This window comes from Gopherus evgoodei, chromosome 8 (assembly GCF_007399415.2).
Source record: "Gopherus evgoodei ecotype Sinaloan lineage chromosome 8, rGopEvg1_v1.p, whole genome shotgun sequence".
Classification (NCBI taxonomy): Eukaryota; Metazoa; Chordata; order Testudines; family Testudinidae; genus Gopherus; species Gopherus evgoodei.
In genome coordinates this window covers 35,034,562-35,048,121 of record NC_044329.1, presented here as the reverse complement: position 1 = coordinate 35,048,121, position 13,560 = coordinate 35,034,562, and the positions used below count along the sequence as shown (strand labels likewise).

Below are 13,560 nucleotides of genomic sequence, written 5' to 3'. Positions count from 1 at the left end.
AGAGTCAAAGAGCTTGGATTGTTTAGCCTGGCCAAAAGAAGGCTGCGGGGGGATATGCTTGCTCTATATAAATATATCAGGGGGGTTAACGTTAGGGAGGGAGAGGAATTATTTAAGTTTAGTACTAATGTAGGCATGAGGACGAATGGGTACAAACTGGATATTAGGAAGTTTAGACTTGAAATTAGACGAAGGTTTCTAACCATTAGGGGAGTGAAGTTCTGGAACAGCCTTCCGAGGGAAGTAGTGGGGGCAAAAGACTTATCTGGCTCTAAGACTAAGCTTGATAAGTATATGGAGGGGATGTTATGATAGGATAGTTTAATTTGGGCAATTGATCTTGGATTATCAACAGATAGGTCTGCTCAATGGTCTGCGGGGAGATGTTGGATGGGATGGGAACTGAGTTACTGCAGAGAATTCCTTCTTGGGTGCTGGCTGGTGAGTCTTGCCTACATGCTCAGGGTTTAGCTGATCGCCATATTTGGGGTTGGGAAGGAATTTTCCTCCAGGGCGGATTGGCAAGGGCCCTGGAGGTTTTTCGCCTTCCCCTGCAGCGTGGGGCATGGGTCGCTTGCTGGTGGATTCTCTGCAGCTTGAGGTCTTCAAACCAATTTTGAGGATTTCAATAACTCAGTCCTGGGTTAGGGGTTGTATAAAAGTGGATGGGTAGGGTTCTGTGGCCTGCCTTGTGCAGGAGGTCAGACTAAATGATCATGTTGGTCCCTTCTGACCTATGAGTCTATGAGTACCGAGCTGGAGGCTGAGACGTCAATCTATGCCACGAGTACGACCGGTACCGAAGAGGCGAGTGGTGCCGGGACTGCGAGCGGCATCGAGACCGTGATAGTCGATGGGACCGCGAACGGCGTCGGGACCTGGATCGTGATCGGTGCCGATCTCCCGGGTCAACTGAAGGTGCTCTCATTAGGGCTGGCTTGCCTATCGAGTGTAATACCCGCACTGGCAGTGCCGGAGGTTGAGGCAGGACAGACTCCGTCATAGCTATAAGGTCCCTGGCTGTGGAGAATGTCTCTGGTTTAGAGGGGACCTAAGCTCAACCACAGGCCTCAGCAGGGAGCTCAGGGACCAGACTCGACGGCCCCCGTGGGACCGGAGTCGACGGTACCGCAGCAGTCGGTGCTGCGGCAGGTATAGGTGCCGGGCCGTCCGAAGGAGGCTGCGTCTGCGGTGCAGAAGACACAGAGGTAGTGGAGGACTTCCATCTCCTCAGTTTCGGGGAGAGAGATCGGTGCCGAGCAGATCCCTGCGCCGGAGATAGCTGGTGCTGCGGTGTCTTAGCGGTGCTGGCATGGTCTGGAGCCAGAGGAGCGCTTCTAGCAGAGTGCTCAGCGCCCAGTGCCGAGGGTGGAGGGTTCAGAGCTGCCTCCATGAAGAGATTCTGTAGGCGAAAGTCTCTTCTCTTTCTTCGTCCTCGGCTTAAATGCCTTATCTGTAATGTGCGATTCCCCGAGGCACTTAAGACAGGAGTCATGGGGATCTCCTGTAGGCATCGGCTTGTGACAGGCCGAGCAAGGTTTGAATCTGCCTCTTCCCTTCTAGCTCTGCTGGCTGTGCTGCCTTTCCTTGCTCCCTCTGTTGGAGGTGGTAAGAAGGAACTGAGGACCGGTTGGGTCTGCAGGGGTATATATCCAGCGCCATGGTGGCGCCACTCCGGGGGGGGGTGGGTGGAGGGGACCCAGCCGACCCACTGAGTGTTGCTAGGGTAAAAATCTTCCGACGAACGTGCACGCGGTGCGCGCACACCTAACTGGAATGGATATGAGCAAGCATTCGAAGAAGAACTGACATTTACTCATCTATAGGAATGAGTCATGACAGCAAAAGCATTAAGCAAAACAAATAGACACACATTTAAGGGATTAAGCCAGAGTTCCTCAAGTTAGTCAGAAGTACAGATATTGACTACTACAACATCAAAAAGTCCTTTAAAAGGAGGTTGCAAAGAAAATAGTGGAGAGATTGCTGAAGCATTTATTTGCTCAAGGTAATAAGACAATCCAAAACAAAACACCCTAATTAAATGCAAATACCTTTATTAATGCAATATTGTGGTTTAGACTACACTCTCTCAGAAACTCAGTGTTATTACTTATCAGGAACCATAGTTCTGCTCCCTTACTTACATGTATTGTTTTGTACAGAAGTAGCAAAATGTTAAGGTATTAAGATTGCACAATGTTGCCAAGTTACAGTTGCTGTGGGAACCATACATTTGCACCTCTCAACTTAAATTTAAAATCAAGTCCCTAACGCCGGGGTGGGGGAAGGGGGGAGAAAGACGGGGACACACACCACAAGCCAGGGTTGCATTAGTGCCTATTCCATTAAAAATAAATGTATTTGTCTATAAATTCATTATAATAAGTACTATACTATATCTGAACAGAGTTATTACTAGAATGCAGATTTAATTTTTGAACACTGTGGGTGCAGTGCATAGCAACGAACAGAACATGCAAAGTTTATTAGTAATGCCTTGGGTTTAGAAATCATGCAGAGGGCTCCAGGCATGTTTCCAAAAGGTTGTTTTGGTTTCTTGGGGGGGAGGAGGGAAGACAGAGAGAAGAGCTAAGACACTGAAGACCAAACAAAAAAGTACTGTTACTGTACCTGCTGTCTTTTGGCTGCCATTATATTAAGCTTATCCACTTCTGGTTTGAGCGCTTTGTATTGTATTCCTAAATCCTGTTCAGTACCAGCATTTTTTAATTTCAGGATACCTTCTTCCACCTACAAGAGAGTAGATATTTTTAACCATCCAGTGTACAATTTGCAGAAAAATCCAAGACATTTTATACCTCACTTTAACAAGCAGTTATTTTTCAAATTTAAGATATACTGTATATACTTGATCATAAGCTGGTTCGTTTATAAGCCGACCTCTCCCGCCACCCCTAGATGGTTAAGTAAAAATGGAAAATTTTTATGATCTTTTCACAAGCCAACCCTATAATTCAGGGGTCAAACTATGGCTCCTGGGCCATCAGGATAAGCCGCTGGTGGGCCAAGACGGTTTGTTTACCTCGAGCGTCCACAGGCACGGAGGTAAACTTAAGTAAACAAAAAGTGTCCCAGCGTGCCAGCTGCTTACCCTGGCAGGCCGGGACAGCAACTGGTGGGGAAATTTTTTGTGGGGAGGAGCTGGGAGTCAGGGAGTAACCCTTGTGACCACCCCCAACATGACCCCACCACTAGCCCAGAACCTCCACACTCTTCCCATCCCATCCCTTCCCATCTTATCTGGGGAGGATGTCTCTGGCCTGGCTGGAGCTGCTCTGGCAGGCCGGGCAGCACGGCCGCAGCCTGCTCTGGTGGGCCAGACCGGGTGGCATGGCTGCAGCATGTTCTGGCGGGCTGGGCCAGGTGGTACGGCCGCAGCGTGCTCTGGCGGGCTGGGCGACGCAGCCACAGCCTGCTTGAGGGGCAGAGCCAAGCAGCATGGCCAGAAGCAGAGAGACTCTGGCCCTGCCTCTTCCCTTCTAGCTCTGCTGGCTGTGCTGCCTCTCCTTGCTCTCTCTGTTGGAGGGAGGGGCTGTGTCTCAACTCTCCCTCTCTATACCCGTTCATAAGCTGACTCCCTTCTCTGGTGCTTCCTTTTACTAAAAAAATTCAGCTTATGAACAAGTATATATGGTACTTGAAAGCTAGTAGACAAAGTTTGGGCTGCTTTTTCTGATGGGTTTTTCCTCCAAGTAACATGCTTCCAGATATTTTTCTGTATTTAAAAAGGCAAATTCCAGAGCCCAGTATGATAAAGCAACATTAACACTATCATGTACATATGGTATTACGAATGGGCACACCCATTAAAACACAGACTCAGTTTGCATTGGAAGCAACAGACTTCGGAGCAGAAGAACAGACAGTTTAGGGACAATACACACAAAAAAGACAGCTTATCAGAATAAGCCTAACATATGTTGGAAAATGGAAAATGAAATACTGAGTTATAGATGAAAAAACTACACTTACAACTTTAAGCTGAACAAGTAGCTTGTAGACATCCGCCATGTCAGCCAAGATAAGCAGCCGGGTAACAGCAGACAGAAGAGCACGGGCTGCTCGTACCATGTTCCCACGTTTCACTGAAGAGCAGGGGTCATCTGCAAACTCTCCTGAGGCACTCTTCATTGAGTCACCTGAACAAATATTAGCAAGAATGTCTTTTCTCAGGTTTAGAATGTTACATACTTCATTTCAGAATTACACTTTGAAAGATAAGGGATTTATTTGAATGGGTTCAATCAGAAAGTGTTCACTCCTGCGTTACTATAAAACTGAAGGTACCTACACTTCATTCTTCCCAGTGTGGACAGGAAGCATTAAAAATGTCACTAAAACACTGGATTCACAGATTTTGTACACAAGTTCAGTTTTAGCCTTCATTTCAAATTAGATGAACCAGAACCTTGGGGAGGGGCAAAAAAACAAACACAAAAAACCAAAAACGAAAAGAAAAAACCAAAAACAAAAACACCCTACCAAAGTTTCAGCAAGCAGGCTAAAAGCATCAGCAAAGAAGGCATTGCAAGGGTTCAACTTACAAAGTTTGCAAACATCACACAACATGAAGCCTCTAATCATGTTGTTTAAATATGCTTACAATAACTTGAAGGGTTAAAGTGAACTTAAATACACTTGTGGACATTTTACTCCCTTACAGATTGCTGCAAATTACAGCCAAGATTACTAAGCATCTGAATAAACTAAGTGAAGCAGAGAAGAGATTTTTCTCTAATCTTTCAAATTCTGTGTGTATAGTCAGAGTCCCATGTTGGCATGAGTCTCACACACAGCAACAAGGGAGAAAACATTTAAAGTCCACACAAAGAAGTGTTTTAAAAAAGTAGAATATAATACTGAAACTAGTTGGCTCGATTTCAAGTTGACTATCTCTGAAGAAAAACCCGGGAGGTGGGTGGGGTAGAAAGTGAGTTTACTTTGTATGTTGGGTATCACACCCTATTTCTACATATTACATCACACTGATGTAAAGCTGCTTATAAACTACCTCCACAGGGACATTAAAACCCCAAAATGTTTTGATATTTAGACCAATTGTGTTACAAAGTGGTTCACAGTATAAAGATGAAAAAAATTGATGTGAACAAGTTGTCTAGTGAAGACACTGAATTATACTTGACATTCCTACTGTACTTTTTCCAACTGTAATCCATGGATCTCACTTGTTAAGTAAAACAAATCTGAACTTCAGCTGGTATCTTATTACAATGCAAAGGCAAGAACCACTTGGGTGATAGACACCCTCTATCAGTTTGACTTCATGACCATTCACAAGTGTGAAAGTCAGTTCGGCCACAATAAGAGGAGCAAGTAGAGTCATTTAGATTTCTCTCCCTGTTCTGCACATTACCTGCAGTGAAGTAGTTCAGATCACAAAAATACTTTTGGAATCATGAGGTATAAAAGCGATTCTTGGAGCTCTTAGTATTTCAAGATCTCAACTGCCCTCCTTTCCTCAAGCCCCTACATTTGCTTCAGTTTAGAGTCTGCCAGAGATTCTCAGACACTGGCCTGTGGATCACTGTGGATCAGCAGAAAATGTGCTAGTCTATTTCCAGGTGATAAATCACAAGACACCTAAAGGTGCTGTGAATTTTCCTAACATCACTCTTCCACACACTCAATTGTTATAACTGCCACAGAAAGAACATGCAATTGTGAATGTTCAGGGAGGTGTTTCTAAAACAGCCTCTACTTTTCATTACATTTGAGTTAAGAGAACAGTTACTTGGGAACCAAAGAGTATAAAATGTTGCTTCATTTAACACAAGTCATTTACAGAAAGGTATTCAGTACACCTGAATGCTTTATGTCTTTTATATATATATAAAGCTTCATTTTACATCTAGATACAATCCATCAGTTAAATTTTAAAAAAGAACTCCGAATCCTCTAGCTGACATTTAGTTAAGACTGAAGATTTTTATTTTCTATATCCACAAAGTTTATGGGAGCTTTTATGAGGCTGACCAAATGTGCTTTCGCCAGTGCACTAGTACTTCATATTGCCATATGTTGGTCCAGTTAGTTGACTTAGAATGTCCATGATGGTTCTGTTCCCTAGACTTAAAAATCAGTGACAGACCTAGTCCCAGGGGTTGGATCCCAGAATGTACAATAAATGGTTAAACACTAAGCCAATTGCTAAACTTGGATGTATGAGGTGATAGGTATCCCAAAATTGGCATAAGCAGCTTTATAAACCATGTATAAATTTTGAGGAGTGGTAGGAGACAGAAGAGCTTTAGAGAGCGATAATCATACCTAAAATATAAAAGTCTGGCTTATTTTTGAAAATTTGAAGGAAAAAAGTGTTATAAGTTTAGGGCAGGCAGAAAGGGTGCTCAGTGCTCTTGCAACTGATTGTCTTCCAGAAGAACTTCAAAATCTGGTGAACTCCTGATCCCAGGGAAGTCTGTGACAAGTCTCAGAATTCAGTGGGGCCAGGATATCAGCCCAGGAGTCTATGATACAGAACTTGGAATAGTATATTGAGTTTTCACAGTGAAGATGAAGCAACAGTAATCTAAACCAAACATAATTTTCTCAGACAGGAGCTTAATCAGCTATTCCTTGACAAGGCTACTAAAGAAAAAAATTCAGTAACTGATAAAAAGTTTAACTTGTAGGAATGTGTAAAAAAAATCTTGAGACCAAAAAGCTTAGAATTAGTTTAATTCTGAACTCTACAAAGTTCAGTAGTGTTATACCCTGGGAAGAGTCTCCAAATGGTAAGCAGTTCTTTGGAACTGAATCTTTAAAGTTAAAGTTAGATATTTCATTAATGATGTAAGGTTGGATCTCTCTCTTGAATAAATGGGCTATTGGATCTTACATCAAGGCATTCAACTGCCACCCCTGCTCACATCCACCCAGAATGGTCCCAAGAACAGGATGCTGTCCGATCACTATGGAGAATGAGGTCCCACTGAGTTCTTCGCAACCATATTTAAGATGAGCAATATGCTGCTTTCAGTGTTTTGTCACATGAAGCATCTTTGAGTTTTTGTAAAACAAAACCATTCCAAATATCAAACTACAGCTGCCCAGTTACAGCACTTCCAACTGGAGATGTTAAGGATAGAAAACAAATCTGAAGTTGAGACACAGGAATTGCAAAACTGTATTGGATCACTGGTCCATCTAGTTTGGAATCCTGCAGCTCCAAAAGCAACTAGTACAAACTTACTTCAAAAGGTGCAAAAATCCCTGCAGTAGGCAGCTATGAAGTTTAAGCAAGCTAAATTCTCTGTTCGTCTCTGTCAAACACAATTGCTTCATCTAGTGTTTTTGTAAAGCAACAAGGAGATAAAAACTGATATGGGGGGGGATGGTGGTATATTTCTCAGGGAACTGCCACACACACAAAAACATTAGTTATGCCATCTTGACATAAGGGTTGCAGATTTAGTATTATTAGTTAAATATCTAGGGGTACAAATTTCACTCAATTTGAGTCCTGCAGGGGACTTTCAGGGCTGGGAAAAGACAGTTACTCACCTTTGTAATGTTGTTCTTGAGATGTCTTGCTCATATCCATTCCAATTAGGTGTGCGCGCACTGCGTGCACAATTAATCGGAATATTTTTATCCTAGCAACACTGGGTGGGTCAGCTGAGGAGCCCCCTGGAGTGGCGCCCTTACAGCGCCAGATATATACAACAGCCGACCCTGTGCCCTCAATTCCTTCTTGCCAGCTTCTCTGACAGAGGGGAAAGAGGATGGATTTGGAACGGATATGAACAACACATCTCGAAGAACAGTTACAAAGGTGAGTAACCATCTTTTCTTCAAGTGCTTGCTCATATCAATTCCAATTAGGTGACTCCCAAGCCTTCCTAGGAGTGAGATGTCGCGTAATGAAGAACCGCTGAGACAAATGCCACATCACACCTTAACTGCTGCAATAACTATTAAACTACTACACTACTTTTAAAACTATTTACAACTATAAACAAGCTAGGGAAGTGGTGTTCAGCTAAGCCGTGCTCCACAGTTCCAACGACCATCATGGGCGGTAAGAAGGAACTGAGAGGGTGCTGGGTTGGCTGGGGTATATATCTGGTGCTGTAAGGGTACCACTCCAGGGGATACCTCAGCCAACCCACCGAGTGTTGCTAGGGTAAAAATCTTCGATGATCGTGCAAGTGGTGCGCGCACACCTAATTGGTATCAATAGGAGCAAGCTCTCGAAGAAGAAATCAGTCTCACTATGTATGCATGAAAGCACTAGCTCTGACTTGAGCATATTTTAGTCTCAACATTACATATTTTCATCTCAACATTAAGATGTGCAGTTACATTCAAGCTTTCATAGTATGGCCCACTAGAAAGCCTTATTTTGGCCATTATAGAAAAACGGAACAGCTTAAGTAACACTCTCTTAAATGGAGGAAAAAAGTAGAGAGCAAGAACTTGTGTATGAGATCTGCCAAATGTTAGGTGGTCTTTTTTGGATGGATGGTATGAGAGGAAGAAATCTAAAAGCATATATCTCTGATGCAAGTAAATGACAAAATTATTATTTATCGTAAGACATAACAGTCAGGATTTATTTCTTTTGTATTCATCCTGTGCCTGGTCTTTGAAGAAACATGCGCCATTCAGAATGCTCCTTTGGATTTCACTAAGTGTAGGCATAAAGTATGGTAATGTGAATACATTTAAATGTACTTGTCAGAACCAAATGAAGGATCCATACTCCTCCTTTCACCACTTTAAATGGACTGAGTTGCTAAAATTCAATACAAAAAGGCAGTAGTGTCTACTTCACTCACACTCCCCTCAAGACAGTTTTAGAAGTCAACCAACATCTGGAGCCTGGTGCAGTGTTAACTAGAAAGGTTAAGAGCATGGGGAGAAGGGATTTTGTTTTTAAAATAGCAAGCTAACAAGTCAGTTGTGAAGTAAAGAGCCACTCCTCTGACTGTAATAAAAAAAATAGATATCTAAATCTATCTTTCAAAGGGCTTTGTCAGCAGAGTTCAAGCAGCTTGTCACGTAAGTATTTAAAAGATAACTGGCTTCTCATAAAAAAGGTGACGCTACATCCTGTAGTAATTTTAAAATGTTATTTTGCAAGTTAAAGAAAGCTTCCAACTTCTATTTTACAGAGATAAGAAAAGTAGAGGAGCATTTACATAAAGTGAATGTATGGGTGTGCAGGGAAAGGAGGAACACTTTTTTATATATTAGATCTATATCTAAAGTCCAAAAATTTAGCATTTTAAAAATAAATTTGACTCAGAGGTAGTTAAGATGGTCTGAGACATGGGACTTCAAAAACAAAACATTGTAAATCACCAGACTATAACTTTGGGCTTGTTATGTATTCCTGTATCAATAGTCTTCTTTTGCATTATAATCTTGGGCTTTCACCAGATATTATACAGGGAAGGATAGTAAAATGGAAAGGAAGCTAGTGATGACTATATGCACTAATCTTATCAATAAGAAAAAGATTATGAATTAAGTTATACCTAATGGAACTAACCCCATTTTAAAATACTAAAATTTTGATCTGTCAAACAATGGACTATTTTCTAATCTCATTCTCCCCAAGCGCACCAGATATGGAAGCACAATCAGACAGCATGATGAACCCTCCCCAGGGTCATGGTATGGGAAGAACAAAACACAAACATACTTCACATCACTGAATGTCTGAAGGGAGCCTTAACCAATACTCTACTGGAAGGGTGATTAGTAAGGCAGGGGTAAAGGGAAAACAGCACATTACAAGACTGCAGTGTTAAGGCTCAACTGCAACTGAGTGGCATAGCTCTTACATAGTACACACTTTAGACACATGATTCCTGCTGAGTACTCCACCTTCTGCCATCCCAACCATTCCACATTCTTCAGCTTCAAGACCGAACACTCTTAAGTCTATGAGTCTGAGACTAGGCGGAAGGTCAGAAGGGACCATTATGGTCATTTAGTCTGACCTCCTGCACAATGCAGATCACAGAATCTCACCCAGTTAACTCCTGTAACAAAACTCAAATCTGAAGTCCTCAAAGGGTGGTTTAAAGACAAGGTGCAGAGAATCCTCCAGCAAGTGACCCATGCACTGCATTGCAGAGGAAGGTGAAAAAGACTCCAAGGCCTCTGCCAATCTTCCCTGGAGCAAAATTCCTTCCCAACCCCAAATATGGCCATCAGTTAAACCCTGAGCATGTGGGCAAGACTCATCAGCCACCACCCAGGAAAGAATTCTCTGCGGAGGGTGAAGAGCCCTGGTGGGCCAGCCTATACTCTACCCTGGTCCCGAGGCCCGCCGGGGATATCAGTTGGCGGCTCCTTCATGGGCCGTGAGCCTGGGCGTGTATTTGGCGCGGTTTACCCCTGTCCCAGACACCTGCCCCTTCTGCGGCGCAAGGGAGACCCTGGCGTAAGTTTACTTAGAGTGTGCCAGGTTGCAGCCCTTATACTGGCTCCTCACCAATATACTGTTACGTTGCTGGCTGCACTTTTCCCCTCACCTCCTTCTCTATGCACTCCCTATCCGTGGCCCCACAAAGTCACGGGAACTCCTGGTCAACTTCCTCCTCGCCCTGGCTAAAATGGCTATCTATGCAACCAGGGAGAGGAAGTTGGCCAATGGAGACTCCTGTGACTGTGGGGCTTGTTTCCGGTCCTTAGTCCGTCCACGTATCCAGGCAGAGTTCCTCTTGATGCTTTCGAGGAGCAGTGGGCGCTGTCCAGGGTTCTCTGCTCAGTGTCCCCGTCAGGCTCCCTTCTTATGACCCTTTGACTGCAGTCCTGTGCCTGTTCTTTTATTAGTTGTCCCCCGGAATCAGTTGGGTTCTGAGGTCCTGTAGATCCTCCCCTTATGCTGGGGTGGGGATCCGTTAGCAGTGGGCAGGCTTCTGCCCACCCAGTTCCCAGAAACCCAATAGGTATAACTCAGATCCCACCCCATCTAACATCGCATCATAGACCATTGGGCATATTTACCTGCTAATAGTCAATGATCAATTAAATTGCCAAAATTAGGCTATCCCATCATACTATCCCCTCCATAAACTTATCAAGCTTAGTCTTGAAGCCAGATGTGTCTTTTGCCCCCACTACTTCCCTTGGAAGGCTGTTCCAGAACTTCACTCCTCTGATGGTTAGAAACCTTCGTCTAAATTTCAAGTTTAAACTTCCTGATAGCCAGTTTATATCCATTTGTTCTTGTGTCCATATTGGTACTGACCTTAAATAATTCCTCTCCCTCCCTGATATTTACCCCTCTGATATATTTATAAAGAGCAATCATATCTCCCCTCAGCCTTCTTTTGGTTAGCCTAAACAAGCCAAGCTCTTTCAGTCTCCTTTCATAAGACAGATTTTCCATTCCTTGGATCATCCTAGTAGCCCTTCTCTGTACCTGTTCCAGTTTGAATTCATCCTTCTTAAACATGGGAGACCAGAACTGCACACAGTATGAAAGATGAGGCCTCACCAGTGCCTTGTATAATGTACCAACACCTCCTTATCTTTACTGGAAATCCTAAAACCACATTAGCTTTTTTTTTTTTAACAGCCATATCATATTGGCGGCTCATAGTTACCCTGTGATCAACCTGTACTCCGAGGTCCTTCTCCTCCTCTGTTACTACCAACTGATGTGTCCCCCAATTTATAAGCTAAATTCTTGTTATTAATCCCTAAATGCATGACCTTGCACTTTTCACTATTAAATTTCATCCTATTACTATTACTCCAGTTTACAAGGTCATCCAGATCTTCCTGTATGATATCCCACTCTTCCTCTGTGTTAGTCACAGCTGTCCTTCCTTTCCAATGAGCTATGCATGGGACTCCATGAAAAAAAATCAATCATATTCCACATGTTGCAGTTTCTTCCTCAACATTTTGAATAGCCTTCTCGCCTCTGACAGCTAAAAAGTCAAACTATGCCCCAATTATCACCCACCCTGATTACTGCACACCCCAAGGCACCTCCTCTCACACTCCATATTCCTCTCATCAGACTGTTCACATCCTTCACACACACACACACACACACACACACACACAAATCTGTTCCACTGGCTACCTATTCTCCACCACTCAAAGGCCAGGACAGAAGTTTGATATCAGATGCCCCACCTGTATAGCTCCACCCCAACGTACATACCCAACCCCACATCTTGCCAGTGATACCACCCTCAATGCTCAGTTCAACTGAGTGAGAAGCGGCTTTCCATGCTGTTCCCTATATTTGAAAGATCTTCTATTGCATCTTGCCAAGCCACCATCTTTTGTTCAAAACTCCCCTGATTACTCACTTTTCCCATGCCTACAAAATGCAAAAATGATAATTATGGAATTCTGTCCATTCCTCATTGAGCCTTCCTTGACAGGTAGAAGACAATAAGGACTTCATAGTTGGTTCTAAAGAAATTTCCGTTGTCCTGGCTTGATCAGATAGATGTTGACAGGCTCTTTAGAAACAGTCACACTTCAAAATAGGTCTGAAAAATTTGAGAACTCTCAAACCTGGTTGGCTACAAATGACAGTATTAATCACACTGGTTTATTTCCTGCAAAAAGTGAGCAGAAGTCCTTGCAAATTTGTGATGTCTCAGGAAGTAACTAGAATCTGTTTGCTTAAACCATAAGAGCTCTGGCTGAGCTTTCTGAAACAGTTTAAAGGAGTTAGGCACCTACTTCCCATTAAGTTTCCATTGGATTTGGACACTGTCCCTTTTTGAAATTTTCTACCTTAATCTCCTCCTAAACTGTATCACTCTGATGTATCAAGGGAAATTGAAGAGTTATGTTTTATTTTGTTACACGATCTGTCCCATTGTTCAGTTTCAGAATAGCTTCATTCACAAGTAAAATGTTTAGTTGAATATGCTCTCAAATGGGAATAGTGTTAATCAGTTCCTTTCAGAAGCTAGTTAGTTACAGGGTTGCTTACCATGGTAGCTGTTGTTTTTTCGACTACGTTATCTTCACAGAGCCATTTAAAAGGCACATCCATATCCCTTGAGCCCAACGTTTTATTAACAGAAGATATAAAGTTACCATCCCCTCTTCAGTTCCTTTATATCCACCAGCCAGAACAGTCAAAGAACCTACCTCCTTTTTAGAGAAAACGTTATAGCTTAGATCAGGGTTTCAAGGTCATTTTTACAGTTTTAGAATCACATTAGCTAGATCTAAAGTTACAAATCAGAGAAGTGGTTCTCAACTTATTTACCATTGTGGGCTGCATCCAAAACTACCTCTATGATCCTGAGGATGTCCCATGAGCCGCAGCTAGGTGCTGCCTGGGCCGCAGGTTGAGAACCACTGGATCAGAGGGTTTGGTTTTATTTAAAGTTTTTTCTGGTAGATTCATCAGCACTACTGAAGACAGGTTTATCTATTACATACTACTCAAAGTTATAGGATTACAGAACCAAGTTGACACAACTGATCACATTTTACCTAACAGAAAATGTGTATATCTTCTGTATACTTTAGTAGTCTGAACCTGATTGAATCAACTGACTAATGCTGCACTACTTT

General features: G+C 42.9%; 1 protein-coding gene across 1 annotated transcript in view; it reads right to left on the bottom strand.

Annotated features, from left to right (window-relative positions):
• CTNNA1 (catenin alpha 1) overlaps positions 1 to 13,560 on the bottom strand; it is a 220,490-nt gene that overhangs the window by 162,031 nt on the left and 44,899 nt on the right. Inside the window, 2 exon segments of the mRNA XM_030574175.1 lie at positions 2,635 to 2,754; positions 3,997 to 4,163. Coding sequence (XP_030430035.1) covers positions 2,635 to 2,754; positions 3,997 to 4,163 — 287 coding nt within the window.